A 14714-nucleotide genomic window follows, 5' to 3' on the forward strand; every position below is an offset into this window, starting at 1 on the left:
CCCAAGCTCTTCAGGAGCTGGAGAGCAAAACAACAATATCCCACGACGTGCCCTAATAAAATAATAAAATAAAATATCAAATTTCCCCTAGATGACAGCAAGCTGTGCAGATCCAGGAACCCAAAGTCCGTTTTATGCAGATGCCAGATGGTGGGAATTATTACACCGTGACGCAAACGCAAAAATTTGGGAAGGGGATAAATGATCCCCTTCTTGTGTGGAGAAAACCACAACTAACCACCACATATGTTGGTAGAAAAAGATTCAGAGTCTTGAACTGAGCTATTTCCCAGAATCCCCCGTTACATGTGTAACAGCACAATGAGTTGGATGTTAACCATAGTTTTACTCCATTCTTAAAATATTGTCGAAGCATTGTTGAGGACTGTACCCAAATCCCAAACAGTCACAGTGTGTGCGTCTTTGTGTGTGTTTTCTGACCTGGCCTGTGATCCCGTTGTATTGGGAGTCTCCTCGCTCTGTGTCCTCCTCAGGTTGGGTCTATCCGACTGAAGTATCTCTGCAACAAAGACCGATTACATCATTAGTGGACAGACATACACACTGACACATCCATATCACGCTTCTACCAGCACATTAACAGTTCAGCAGTGAATCCTAGATAAAAATTAGTCAAGTCTCCTTTAGCTTGTGACAAAACAGTGACAGTTTGGGCTGTTTCTGTCTCCTGCAGTAGACAGCCCTGTTACTATAGCAACCCAATGCAGTCCAATAAAGAAATAAAAGAGGAGGATGTAGAGTCAGGTTTGGTTTTATTCACTAAACAGTCACAGGGCCAAACAAGTGCATGTGCAAGGTTTCTGAAACTAAAAATGAGGATGTGTGAAATTAATTTAGTGTACTATTTAATTCACACAATATTTCTGCAAGGTAAAACAGAAGGTTTAACCTCAGACACCACTGTTTATCTGCAGGAAATGTCACACTTGGTTTTAGGGGAAACAAAAAATTCCCAAAATGTGTAAAATGTCCATCTGCATCTAAAGGTCAGAGGTCACTCTTTCGAGGACGCAATGTTCACATCTTGGACAGAGAAGACAGATGGTTTGAACGAGGAGTAAAAGAAGCCATCTATGTCCACTGTGAACGAACATCTCGGATGAGAGGTGAAACATCTTCAAGGAAACTTAAAGAAGTCCAGATGCTTTTCTTTCCAAGCTTCTTAGACTATGATGACCTGGATGACTGAGAACCTTCACAGACATAAAATGTCAAATATACAGTTAGAAATGTATTCATTTGGGCCGGGCCCAAATGAAGCAAACACATACAATAATCATCAAAACCTGCAGTTCCTCCAATGGCCACTGGAGGCTGGCTCTAAATTTGAGACAATCCCCATGGACTCGTATGAGAAAATGTCCATTTTCAGCAATTAAATGAAGAGGTTTACAACCTGGCACTAAAACATTGTTTGTCTCCTTTATAACGGCTGTACAGGGATAGGAGTCTATGACTGACAGTTGTGCTAACAGGCAGCAAATCACTCAACTGAACCTCTGAATGGCTCAGATGTTTAATCTGGACAAAAAAAAAAAAAAAAAAAAAGATGGATAGATTTTGGATGAAATTATCTCAATAATCACAGAACTATACAAATACAACATACACAACTGATTTGCTGCACAAAAAACACTTCAGTTGCTAGTAAACTATATATATCTAGCGAATGATTCCACGTGGTGATTCTCCTTTATGAGCAAAGTTTGCAGAATAAACATCATGTTGCATTCAATAAAAACTTAAACTAGTGAATAAGACCGTAAACCCATCAGGATGTGTTCACTTACACCACACAGTAAGAGAGCCAAGCACTGTTCACAAATGAAAGACTTTGAGTCGCCCCCTGCTGGCCATTATCAAGAATGCAAGATCAAGGCACTTCATATTAGCTTCGCTTTACAGACTCTGAACATACATCTTGCGAATACAATCCATGTTTCCTATCACTTCGTTACCATCGCTGATAACAGGTGAAAAAATTTCAGACAAATTAACTTTTTAAAATCACACTTTGAAGCAAGTATTGACAATCCTGGCTAAAAAAAACTCAAAGCAAACTCACTAAGCAATAAGTTCAGCTTCCCTAACATCATCATTATCAGTCCCAGTGTCTTCTAAGACACAGATTTATCGTCTCACTATGAAATTTGTGGTGGTTACTTGTCCCTGCATCTCAGAGCTGTACAGTAAATGAGAAAGTGCTCATACTGAGGCTTTGTGTGCACAAATAAAACAATAATGAGATCCATATAGACCTGACACATGTGGTGGTAGAAGCACAGTTGGCGGTTTAATAGAGACCATTCATGCTTGTATGTATCGAGTAGTCTGTGCTGTGCGGTCTTGGCGGTGTGAGGGAATGTGTGACCATACAGTCCCAACTGTGACTGAAAGCCACAGGCCTGTAACGCGCTTTTCATTAACACTCACTTTCTCCTTTACACACCACCTTCCTTTGTGCCGTGGGCACGACAGCCTCAAATGGCATCCATGTTTACACATTTACATATCCCGCTATCTAAGGTAAAGAAACAGGTAATGTCTCACTGACTCACATACTTGCACACACACACACACACACACACACAGAGCACTGTTTTAGAGCTATGAAAGAGCTTCTTGTGAGCAGACCTGGTGGACATACAGAAAAATAAACAGTGGTCTTGAGGAGAAACCATTGTGTCATAGCCCGCTCACTGAGTTCATCATCCCCCATCCCGCGTAATGGTCCAATTACTGCTCTGGTGTGTGTCTGTCTGAGGTGGTATGCCTTCTCAACATCTAAACTTCAGTGAAAATAACAGAGGGCACACATTTCAGTCACACAGCTGCTATGGAGAGACTGGAAGCTTTGGCTTACTTGTTTAACCTCAGTGTCCACTCGGATTAGCCACTGTGAAAGAGAACACCTTTGATTTAAGACGGCAATAAAAGAGGTCGATTAGGCCGAGCCCAGAGGTGTTCACTGATGTTAACAACAACACAAAATGAACACATTCACACAACTTGCGGCCAGGGCGACAAATGAACTGATTATGACAACACTTAGATGAGGGTCTACACCAGAGGTATTAAAGATAAGGTTCAGGGCCAAGAATCGGCCCAGCAAAGACTCCAATTTCGCCCACTGGACAGCTTTAAAATATGAAGGAGTGGACCTCAAACACAGTTAAACCTTTAACTGTATTTGTGGTCTTTTACAGCTTTTCCTATTGATAGAGACACCAACCCTAATATCCTCATTTGCCACACATACTACTCCAAGGCAATTAAATAATAGATAAACAATAAAATTACAGAAAAGCTGCAGTTTTTCCACAATTTACTACAGAAATGTATGTTTGTTTAATTATATAATTAAAGGACGTTTTTAGCAAAGGACTACAGGGACCTTTTCTGTAATTTTACACATTTATCATGTAGTTTCATGCTTCAAGGCCCAATTATCAAAGTTTGATGTCCCTGGTCTACATGAAGCACCGGGGAGACGGTCCTCAACTGGCCATTTGTTATTTGTAATGATGATCGTAACAGGTCTTCATTGCATAAAATTTCATTGCAAATGGAGCTTATTTTTAACCTGTATCGTGATATTAGGATTTATAAGTAACTATAAAAACAAATGTTTGGGAAATCTGGTTTGTGTACATGAGCAAAATATTGGCTTTTTAAAACCATGAAATATCGGTACTGGTATCGGTCTTAAAATTCCTACACTGCCTAAACTCTACATAACAAGGAACAGGGCTCGCAAAATCGCTAGCCCGACGTCCCGGGGCTAGCGATATCTCTGGTCGGGCGACCAAAATCTATCTCAGCCCAAAATGCGCAGTTTGTGTTTAACTAAGCATTTATGAAATCACTTTATTTTTTTCCCCAGTCTGTTTATTCAGTGTTAGCCACACCACCCTTTAATATCAGTCCCTATATATAGACATCATTGGGCAGTGACTGGGATTTTCACATCACATAGTTGCCCTCGTTTTGCAGACTGTAACGTCTCATCCATGGACATTTTCTTGTGGATACATGCTATACCACAATATATACATCTTCCAGTGACACTTTTGGCTGAATTTCTGTCTCACGCTCTTAATGAGTTCCACAACTCTGGCACATTTAGCCAGTTAATTAACACAGTCTAGCGTGACGTCTCAGTGTTGACCAGAGTTAGTCAGGGGGTCGGATAATCTGAGGGTGTCTGTGCTGCGGTTTACATGTGGCTCCTGCTTCTGTGGGATAGGAAGCTGTGAGTATGTGGAGTGTGTATGTACGAATCTGACAGTTACAAAGTTTGCCAAAAGTTGAAATATAAGGGTTTGTTTATGAAGCCCACCACATGCGTGCGTGTGTGTGTGTCAGAAAAGCTGCCAGGGGAAGTGAGCAAACCCCCAAACTAACAGAGCTGCGTTGAGACTGAGAACACAGAGCCCCTTGACATCACCAGAAGTAACACACTCCCACCTTTATGCACTTTGTATATTCAAGCAGCTCACATACGGCTGAGCACACACACTCTGCAGAATGTAAAACACATGTGCGCTCAGACACAAGTGCAAAAAAACCAAAACAAAACAACAAAACCCCCACACATCTGCATCGACACTCAGGAGAATATAAAAAACACACACAAAGTCAAGTGCCTCAGCTTGAAAACCAGGATCTGGAGGGCACACTTCAGGCCTCTCCTCCCCCTGAAACACACACACACACACACACACACACACACTGATTTGCATTCAACTTTGTCATCGCTGCCCCTGCAAGCTTGAAGAGGAAACCCCCCCCAACTCTCGCTACCATGCACACTGCTCCAGGATCACAGAAGGCGATTGTACTACTGAGCTGCAAGCAATGAGACTCAATTACGCAATTCTCTGCAACAAATTAGACAAAAGCGCTCCTGATGTTGGTGATTATGTGTGTGGAGAGGCTGCAGATAGCAGAAAACTGGGGGGTGGAGGGCTCTTTTCGTTGTACGTCAACCTTTGACCTGCACACACGCTCAAATTACAGATGCACGCTTGTTTAACTGCATTATGAGGGCCTTGTTTTCACTGCATTCATTTGTTTATATCCAGAAAATGGTCTTACTTTAAAGCATGGTTCCACATTTTTCCATAAACGCGCTCACTCGCTTCCACGCCAAGACTTTGGTGAGAAGATCAAAGTCAAAAGAGCAGCATGCAAGCTTGGCTTTGTATCACGACTACTCAATCTTTACAAAATTATGCGTAAAAATGAGATGTTCCCACTAACCTTTCTGCAGCCCGCTCTAGCTGCTGGATGAAAGGATTATCCAGAAAGTCAAAGTACTCTGTTAAAGATCTGGATATTCGATTTTTTTTTCTGTTTATTTTGAATATGACAACACTGCATTTAGGTTGTGCCGTTGTTAAATCTTTTGCACCCAAATATCACACAGACTGCCTGGACTTATTTTGTATTTTGTAAAATATGTAGATGTAAATGTAAATGTAAAATTACATAATAATTCTCACCTTTCAGGAACCATTTGAACTTTCTCTGCAAGTCAAAATGGTTAAGGAGTTACAGTCATGTGAAGCACGCATGATAAAATCTAGGCCGAGCTGATTCTTGTGCCTGTGTGCAGCCAACAGTACCTTGTGAAGCTTTTGTGCTGTCGTGACAAACAACATATCTCTGTAAAGCCCGTCTTTTCTTCTTTTGGAAACAATCTGAATTTTGTCTGTAGCACAAACGGGAACGGACATACGCTTGTAGCATGGGCTTGCCACCAGGCTGATAGTTTAAAAAGGCATTATGGGATAGTTTGCAGACTTCTTGTTCTTTATGCACAAAGTGTTTTCAATCGACGACGGGTCTGCAGAGCAGTTTAGTAAACTGTTTTATTAGAGTTATGCTGTTGGAAAATGTGCCGAATATGTTTAAGTGTGACTTTGCAGAAAAAAGCAAGACCTTCTTTTAGCTTTAGATAGCAGCTCCATAACTTACATATACACATGTAGTATCAAAAGTGCCAACAAGCTATAATAAACTTTGCAGTGAAACTTCAGCTTCCTTTGAAGGCCTCAAATCCACATGGGGAAAAGAGTTGGGTGTCAGATGAAGTTTGGGATTCAGTCCTCACTCTGGTAAATTCCACATCACTCTGCGCTCCCTATTACAATTTAAAGTATTTCGTAGGTCCACTTACCTAAACCCAAATTAGCTAAGATTTATCCTGGCTTAGGCCCCCGCTGTAAGAGGTGCGGGTCTGATGATGCCAATCTCACCCACATGTTTTGGATCTGTCCTGCCTTGGCAAATTTTTGGTGAGGTGGAAGGCTGCTGCCCCGCCCACCTATGTTCAGTGACTTGCTGATCTCATGTCATGTCTTAGTCTTGAAGTCTTTGCAAGGAAAGGTTTTTGTCAACATTAATCGGCCCTCCCGAGTTTTGGTGTTCTGTTAACTTTCTTTACCTATGAGGAGTTCTGCTCTGTCTTCAATGCAACCAGTGTTTATGTTTCCTTTTTTTTTTTTGTAAACTGTATGTATATCTTAATAAAAATATTTCGAGTAAAAAAAAAAAAAAAAAAAAAAAAAGTGCCAACAAGCAATGCGGTCTGAGCCCTGAGCAGTGATTTTCACTTCCACGCGAGGACACCAAAGATGACCACCATTCAGGATTCTCTGCATCTCTTTGATTTTTTAGTTTTATTTTTTGTTCATTTTGTTGCATCTCATATCGCTGCATCTATTTTTCTGTGCTGAAAAAAAAAAACACACTGTTTGCATTTTGAGCGAATCAATGCTGGGAGAGTGTCCAGCCCACCCCACGACCCTGAACTGGAGAGGCAGTTAGAAAACAAAAAAAGGATGGATGAATTGTTTCATTGCTGTTTTTGTACCATTTTCAATTAAACTCAGGGTTTATAGAATTTGCAGATGATTGCATTCTGCTTTGATCCACATTTTACACAGAGCACCAACCTTTTTGGAAACTGGGTTGATGTTGGAAAAACACTATCCAGAACAAATAATACACCAGAAATTTATTCTAATTATCTTTTAAAAGTCAGAAAATTACAGATAAGTCCACAAAATATTAGCGAACAATGTTTTTCCTTTTTCGGGAACTATTAGATTCATTGTGTCCACACTGATTTAGTGGAATTATTCATCTGGTGCTAACTGTGATGAAGTGCTGGCATACAAATATGGAAAGAGTTGCCGCAGAAACAGCAGTGACTTTGGCGACTGTGTCCTTACAACTTAAAAACACTGTGTATGATTCTTATGCGCATTTAAATCCAAACAATTATCTAATTATCAAAGAAAAGCCCCATTTACAGGATTTGTTTTTCCATCTTGTCCCTCTCGGGGAGATATATGTTACAACAGCATGCACACACTCGCACACCTCCTTTAACCTCTCTTCACATCTGAACAGTCACAAAGAGACACATTTACGCAGCCCATGCTGTGGCAGGCCTCAGGCCTCACTGCTGGCTGTGTTCATTCAGCAGGATACACTGCGGGCTCTGTGTGGCGCTCTATGAAGCCTTGTGTGTGTGTGTGTTGCACAGAGAGAGGAGATGGATGCATGGAACCTCGCTATGGCTTTAAGAGCAGATTAAGAACACCGTATTTGTTTAAAAAAAACATAGACCCAGTCTTTGCTTCCAAACCATAAAGGAAGGCAAAATGTTAGTGTAGTGCTTGGGAGCGGAAAATTCTGTTGACTGAGAGTCAATAAGTGTGTGAAGTGTTTGAAATCCTTCCTGGCAAACTATGGAATCATTTTATATTGGTTTGGGAATAGCAATACATGAATGTGAAGATAAAATATCAACTGAGGCCACAGTTACACAGTGTCATATATTCTTTTAATATCATGATTTAAGTGTAACGATATTCTTGTTTTGTTATTCTTGGCCGGACAGACAGACTACTGGGACACTATTTAAACATCACCTAAACTCTCTACTAAAAACAACAACCGGCTTTGGTGAAATGAATAAATACTCTCTAGTCTAACTTTACAGTAACTGTCATCAGGTATGACACAATACACCTGAAGCTAGCCACTGCATAACAAATACTTTATCCAAATTCTTCAAAACTGTTATCTTTATACAGTTAAAGCAGATAAAAGCAATACAGAGAATATTTTCTGCTGATCCAGCACTTTCTAAAACTCAAAGTGCACTCAGTGAAAAATAACAGTTTCTAATGAGAAGAAGCCTGAGTCACCGGGAATGTGACGGCAGAAGGCGGACAGAGCGTGCAGATGTTTTTGGCAGAAGCGAGCTGGCACAAGGGCAATAAAAGGAAATTTGTTGAGACTAACAAGAGCGTAGCCGCTGCTGCCGCTGCTTTTTCAGACACTTTCATTTGTCAGATATACGGCCTGGAGGCCAGGCCCTCTGCTTGTCTTTGGAAAGTGCGAAAATGGCAGAGGAGGTGGTCAATTTTTAGACTTTTTATTGTGTTTTGCACCAGGAAGCATTGTGTTCCAAGACATTAAGACAGCAGCTGTCAAAATCCGGTGCAGAGGTGTGATACAACATCAATTTAACAGCCTTCATGACATTACCCATGGCCTGCTGTGCCACTGGAAGGATGTTAAAACATGTCAAAGTCACGGAGGCACGTCAGTGCTTCTCTGACTTTCAACAGCAGCTCTTTTTCTAAGTGGAAAAAACGACTTTGCACACTAAGACACCTCCAGCTGTTCATCGTATGTGTTGTGAGGATGAATCCTGAAATGCTATGGTGTTTACACTGCAAAAACTCAAAATCTTACCAAGTATATTTGTCTAATTTCTATTCAAAATATCTCATCACACTGGAAAAAAAGACACAATCAGCTACAGAGTAACATTTCAGTGAGATATGGGAACTTGTTTTTAGTGCATCTTGGATCTGGAGAAATTTCACTTGTTCCATCGGCAGATTTTTTTTCACTTATTTCAAGCAAAAATATCTTGTATAAGTGAAAAAAATGATTAATTAAATTCTATTATCTAAATATTTAGAAATATCTGAAGCAGCACTGTACTCTCAGAAAACATCAAAGATCACAGGTAAAATGCTCACCTTACTTTGACTGCTGCAAAGGAGACCAGGTCAGGTCACATCACTGCATGTAAAGGAGGCAGGAGGAGGCCAAACTACTTGTCAAGCTAATGAAATCTTCATTCATATAAATGTACATGAAATTACCATCAAATCTGACTTTTTCTCCATAATTTACGCCAAAGCCAATATGGCCGCTTTTGACAACGCACTTTAGATTTAAAGACAAAAGAACATGAGCAAACATGTGTGTTGCCTGTTAGATAAAATAAGTGTAACACCTCTGGTCAACACATTAAAAGGTTATCAAAATGATCCTGGTTCTATGATAGACATTACTTGGAATTACAGCTTGAATGACTGATGGTGATTATACTATAAACAATATAATCAATATAAACATTAAAAAAAACATTATGGCATTTCAGACATGACAAACAAGCGGTTAAATACTTTACATGGAAATAACAGGACATGGAAAGGTACAGTGCTATTACTGCTAACATTAATATAATTAATAAAACTGCAAAAATGTGAAGAGGGAACAAACACCTTCGCTGTCGCTACAAAACATACATCCATTTAATGCACGCTGGTATTTCCTAATGAAATAAGTGAAAAATGTCAGCGTATAGATGTTCAAAACATCAGTAACAACTAGTTATTGATTACTCACACCTACTGACAAAGGATGGAGTAAGCTGGTTAAAGTCTACAATACTTAAACAATTCCAATTTTAAAAAAAGCAACAATAATTTAAAAACAATTCAATAATTTAAAGCAATTCAGTTATTGAAGCATTTATTTTCAAACCTGCAGTAAAGGTTTACTTGTTTTTTTGTGTAAAAGTGTTGCTACATAGCAGAACACTGGACCACCATCACACCACAGTCTTAAATCTTAATCTTAAAGTTTCAAGCTGAATCTTTTTGCAGTTAAACAGATAAACTGTTTCTAGGATTAAAAAGACAAATCAAATGCAAAGTTGCATCAGTCTACCAAACCTCAAGGTTCACCTTCACTATTCCTGCCATTTTTAATTGCACTATGAAATGAGGTTATGGCTCCCTGGAAACGTTTGTTATCGTCCTAAGGCCTTCTCCTGCGTGGGAACCAACAAATATTTTAATTTGGGAAACAGAGTATTTATGAAGCTTTGAAATTTGAATCACCTCCCTAAAAATAATTAGAGTTAAATTAACTGAGGTTAAAGGTGCTTTTTGGACACTTACATTTTTAAAAAGAGAGAGGGAGAGAGAATAAAAAAATAATCTTGCTTAAATGCTGAAAACAATGTCAGCTTTTACTTGGCTGTCTTTAGTAAGACTAAACACAGTAAAATGTTAAGGCATGCTACTGTACAGCCACAGCATAGAGCAGGAGGCAAAGTAGGCCAGCAAAACATAGAAGGCTTCCAGTCCCACTGTTTTTAATAAACAGTGGTTAAAGTACTTTTAATATAGTAAGACTGTTAAGCAACGTTTCATCTGATTCCTGTCGACACCCACATCTGTAAAGTTATCCAGATGTGGGTATCTTTAGACTTATTTGTTGATTCTCAGTAGACCATCTAAAAACTAATACAAATAAAAGAGAACAATCAACATTAGATTAAAACAGCATTCGGCTGTCACCAGTGTCACCACATAAGCAATGTACCAACAAGCTCTCGTGTCACCATGACAAAAAAAACCTCCACTACAGAACATGTCAATAGCAACTGTATTTAACCTGAGAGCAAAGAGGGCAAGAAGAAGCGATTTAGACTATTTTGAACTCTTTGGCTTTTTCCAGCACTCATTACCAGGGCGGCGAGACACACAAGCATCTCACTGTACAGATATATCTGTGTGTGTGTTTTCTTTCTGGCAGTGCTACAAAATATTAAAGAGAAAGAGCAAGGGGAAAGAGGGAGAGGAGGAGAAAAACTTTAATACTGCGGTGTATTCTGTACTAATAAGCTGTCTGGGCTTCTGTGGGAAACTGTGTGTGTGTTCACTTTAATATAGCTTGTCTGACGGGTGTAAGCTTTGCCATGCACTTCTGTGTGCTTCTCCAAGGCTACATGTTTGACTGAGAGCTTTCTTTGAATGTGCTGCATGTTATTTCGTTTTTATATTGTGCACGGTGCAGCTGTGAGACAAATCTTCACATCTGTGGTGTGACTGCTTTGCGATGTGCTTTTCAGGTCATTTCTGTGCGATTACCTTTACCCTTGTGCATGTGTGCGCGTGCTTGAGAGATAAAGGCAGGACTCACTGTCTGCTGCCGTGCTGCCGTTGGGCAGCGAGCCCAGATCAACAACCATGCCGTCCAGACAGACGTTGAGCTCGCCTCCTGCTACAACCGAGCCTTTGTTCTCCGTCTGCAGCACCAGACTCAGCTGGACGTTCTCCACTAGAGGGTGGAAGAATGACAGACAAACAGAGAAAGAGGGGATGAGTGACTGAGAAGGCAGAGGGACAAAGGAAAATGGACATCCTCTGTTATTGCTCTAACAGAGGAAAACAGCGTGAAGTCACCGAATACCAAAAGGATTGTTTTCCAAAGATGTCGTCCCCATTTCACTTGGAAAATATTCTGCATGTTAACAGATATACAGAAGGTGTGACTGATCCCCTCACACGTCCAGTGTGTAAAGTTGTTTTTAATTGCAGTATTTACATGAAGTAAGTCGTCTAGCTGCCAGATTAAGTTCCACACTGCACGTATGCACTGAATCTGCCCACAGCTTCCTGCTTGGCTCAGAGGCTTTGTTTTCACATCCACTTAGTTTTTGGTTTGGGGGGGTTTTAAATGGTTTAAATGCTCAAACCATTTCACAGTTAGAGAGGTAAGACTAACATGGTTTGGACATGAGGAGAAAAAGAGAAAGATCTCAGAGGAAGTTCATGGATGGATGAAAGGAGGACATGCAGAGTGGTTGGTGTGACAGCGGAGGATGCTAGGGATGAAGGAAAAAAAACATCCTGCTTTAAATGTTTCTCTAAGATATTTAAGTGAAAGTTATATATTGCAGCTTTATTTCATTTTAAATTAGATGAAGGGTTCAGGCTTTAAGAATTAAAGCTCTTTAGCATGTACCGCTCCCTTTTTTAAAGGATAGGTGTGGCATTTCTTCATCATTGAGCTTCCATCGTATCTGGAAGCCGTCGCTGTGAATCCAAAACACAGCTGCAGTTGAAGTACAACTCAAAAACCGTTAATCCTCAGACTTTAAAAATAAATCCATCGGATATAACAGGAACACTAGTTTAACAGGAACATCAGTGGACACAATAAGGAGCTTGGCAACATGAAGACCCTGACATCCAAAGAAAAGAGAAAAGTGGTGCATAATCACAGGATCCTTTTTACGGTAAAAGGTCTTCAGAACACGTAGCCAAGCACACAACACACTCCAGGAGGAAGGCTTAATACCATCTAAACTTAAGATAAAGACCGGGATGGGAAGTAGGCAGTAAACAAGTGTCTATCAGGCGCTCAAACACATACGCCAAATTAGACTTTGCCTAAAAATTGTCTACAAAGTTATCTGTACAGATGAAAGCACGACAAAGCACCTAAACTAAAAATGTTTTTATAAATATTTTCATTTGTTCAATTACATCTAAGAAGACCATGTATAAGATATAAAATGTTTGTAATAATGTGTCCTTTGATATTTTTGTTAGAGAGTGGGTACATCTTTTAAGATGAGTAGCAAAGGGAAGTTCACTCTCTGCAGCTTGAATGTGCAGGCTCAAGCAGGAGACGCCTAAGGCCATTGCATCCTAGTGCTCAACCTACCCCAATACAGGATAAGAGATCAAGATAAGCAAGATCCATCCAGTATGGCACCATCTTAGACATACTTACATTACAGTCTTATAACTCTAAGACTTGTCTGACTCAGTCAAATATGCAAGGGTAAAGAATATTAAACGCTTACAGAGGAGTTATTTAGCAGTAACTATCAAGCCATCCTCTTTCGAGGATGCCAATGTTCACATTTTGGACAGAGAGGACAGATGGTTTGAAAGAGGAGTGAAAGAAGCCATCTATGTCCACTGTGAGCGACCATCTTTGAACAGAGGCGGTGGTTTACGACACCAACTCTCTGCCATCTATAATCCAGTTTTGAGATCCCTTCCCAGACGCCTTAACGCCCACTCACATCCTGGGCCATCTGACCTCAGGAATTCGCATGATAAGGTGGGGCCAGGTTTCACAATGAACACACCCGAAACTCTGGCTGATTGGGACCCACACCCAGTTTCACACCTTGGCTCAGGCGATTAGAGGATCATCAGGGGGTCCTTTTGTCCCTCTGTGGGGGGATACTCCCACTAGGTTTAAATCTGGGACTCTCCACCATTTGACCTTAGAACTGAAGAAGCTTCTCGGATGAGAGGTGAAACGTCTTCAAGTAACTTAAAGAAGTCCAGACGCTTTTCTTTGCAAGCTCCTTTGACTACGATGACCTGGATGACTGAGAACCTTCACAGACATATCAAGCCAAAAGTTACAGAACACTGAAATCTTTTCCGAGGAGTTCATAACCAAGTTAAGTTAAGCTTAGCTGGCAATGTGCCACCATCACTGAGGCTACTGAAGAGGGTTTGAGACATCCAATCAGTGTTACTGTTCAGTTTAAGTGTGAATATCAAATAAAACTCTCTGTCTCAGCACTGTTAACAACAGTTATGCACATTTTTACTTTGAAAGTAAAAAGAAAATTCAGGTGTTGTGCCAGTTATACATCTGCATGTCTTAGTTCACTAAGTGCCTCTGAGTGGATGAAAACCACAAGCATGTGAACAAGTCTCTGGCACCCTTGGTGTTAGTTAGCACATCGTTCTTTAAAAGAAACAACTTATTCTGTAAGCTTGATTATTTTCAGTTTTCTGCCAAATCTGCTGGTGATAAAGGAAGTTTTTTATTTGTATAGTGAGCTTCTGTCAAAGTGGGTTAAGATAAGCTGAACAGCCTGATTCTGAAATAACTGACAAGCAACTATCAGAACTTCCAATGCTACAAAGAAAAGTAAGAAAAATTTAAATTCTATATATTCCTTGCAAGGCCTCGGCCACTGCGTGTAATTTTTAAGGTTATTTGATCTAATCTAACTACTGCACATGGATTTGGAGTCGGCATTTTAGTCTCAGAGTCTCAGCAGCCTCTCTCTGACCGTGTCTGTCGTGTATTTACAGCAATATTTTCGAATTTCCTTCATAGATGGTTGGTCGTGGCTTACATGATGATGTAATGAAGTCTCTGGAAGACACAGAACCTTTCTGTATATGAATGTATATGTCCTGTATACAGACTTTAAATTCCTTATACTGCTAATAATTTTGGTTAGCCAAAGCAAACACTGTTTGGGTATGCTGCATATCATCAGAGTAATTCTGACAGTTCCAAAGAGGCTTTGGACTTTGCATCCAAGGAAATTCACCAGGACTGTAATAAAAATGCCCAAGTGCAATTGTTAGGTAATTTTATTTACTCAAAGCAATATAGAGAAAATTTATTTAAAAAAATCTTTTTTTTTTATCAAATATCCAGAAAAAAAACAACGAGGAAAAATGCACAAACCTCTGTTAAGTAAGGTAGAGAAACACGTACAGCGAAATTGTGCTCGACATGCATGGTGACTCCAAACT

The 14714-nt window shown here is 40.0% G+C and overlaps 1 protein-coding gene across 4 annotated transcripts in view; it reads right to left on the reverse strand.

Moving 5' to 3' along the window:
• Positions 1 to 14714, reverse strand: part of wwp2 (WW domain containing E3 ubiquitin protein ligase 2) — a 63130-nt gene that overhangs the window by 39531 nt on the left and 8885 nt on the right. For all 4 annotated transcript variants that reach the window (XM_084936345.1, XM_084936342.1, XM_084936344.1 and 1 more), the window contains exons 5-6: positions 11329 to 11466; positions 442 to 520 (exon numbers count right to left, since the gene is read on the reverse strand). In XM_084936345.1, coding sequence (XP_084792471.1) covers positions 442 to 520; positions 11329 to 11466 — 217 coding nt within the window. The remainder of the gene's footprint in view (positions 1 to 441; positions 521 to 11328; positions 11467 to 14714) is intronic.

Source organism: Perissodus microlepis, chromosome 7, assembly GCF_051167445.1.
Source record: "Perissodus microlepis isolate ML-2025 ecotype Zambia chromosome 7, ASM5116744v1, whole genome shotgun sequence".
Classification (NCBI taxonomy): Eukaryota; Metazoa; Chordata; class Actinopteri; order Cichliformes; family Cichlidae; genus Perissodus; species Perissodus microlepis.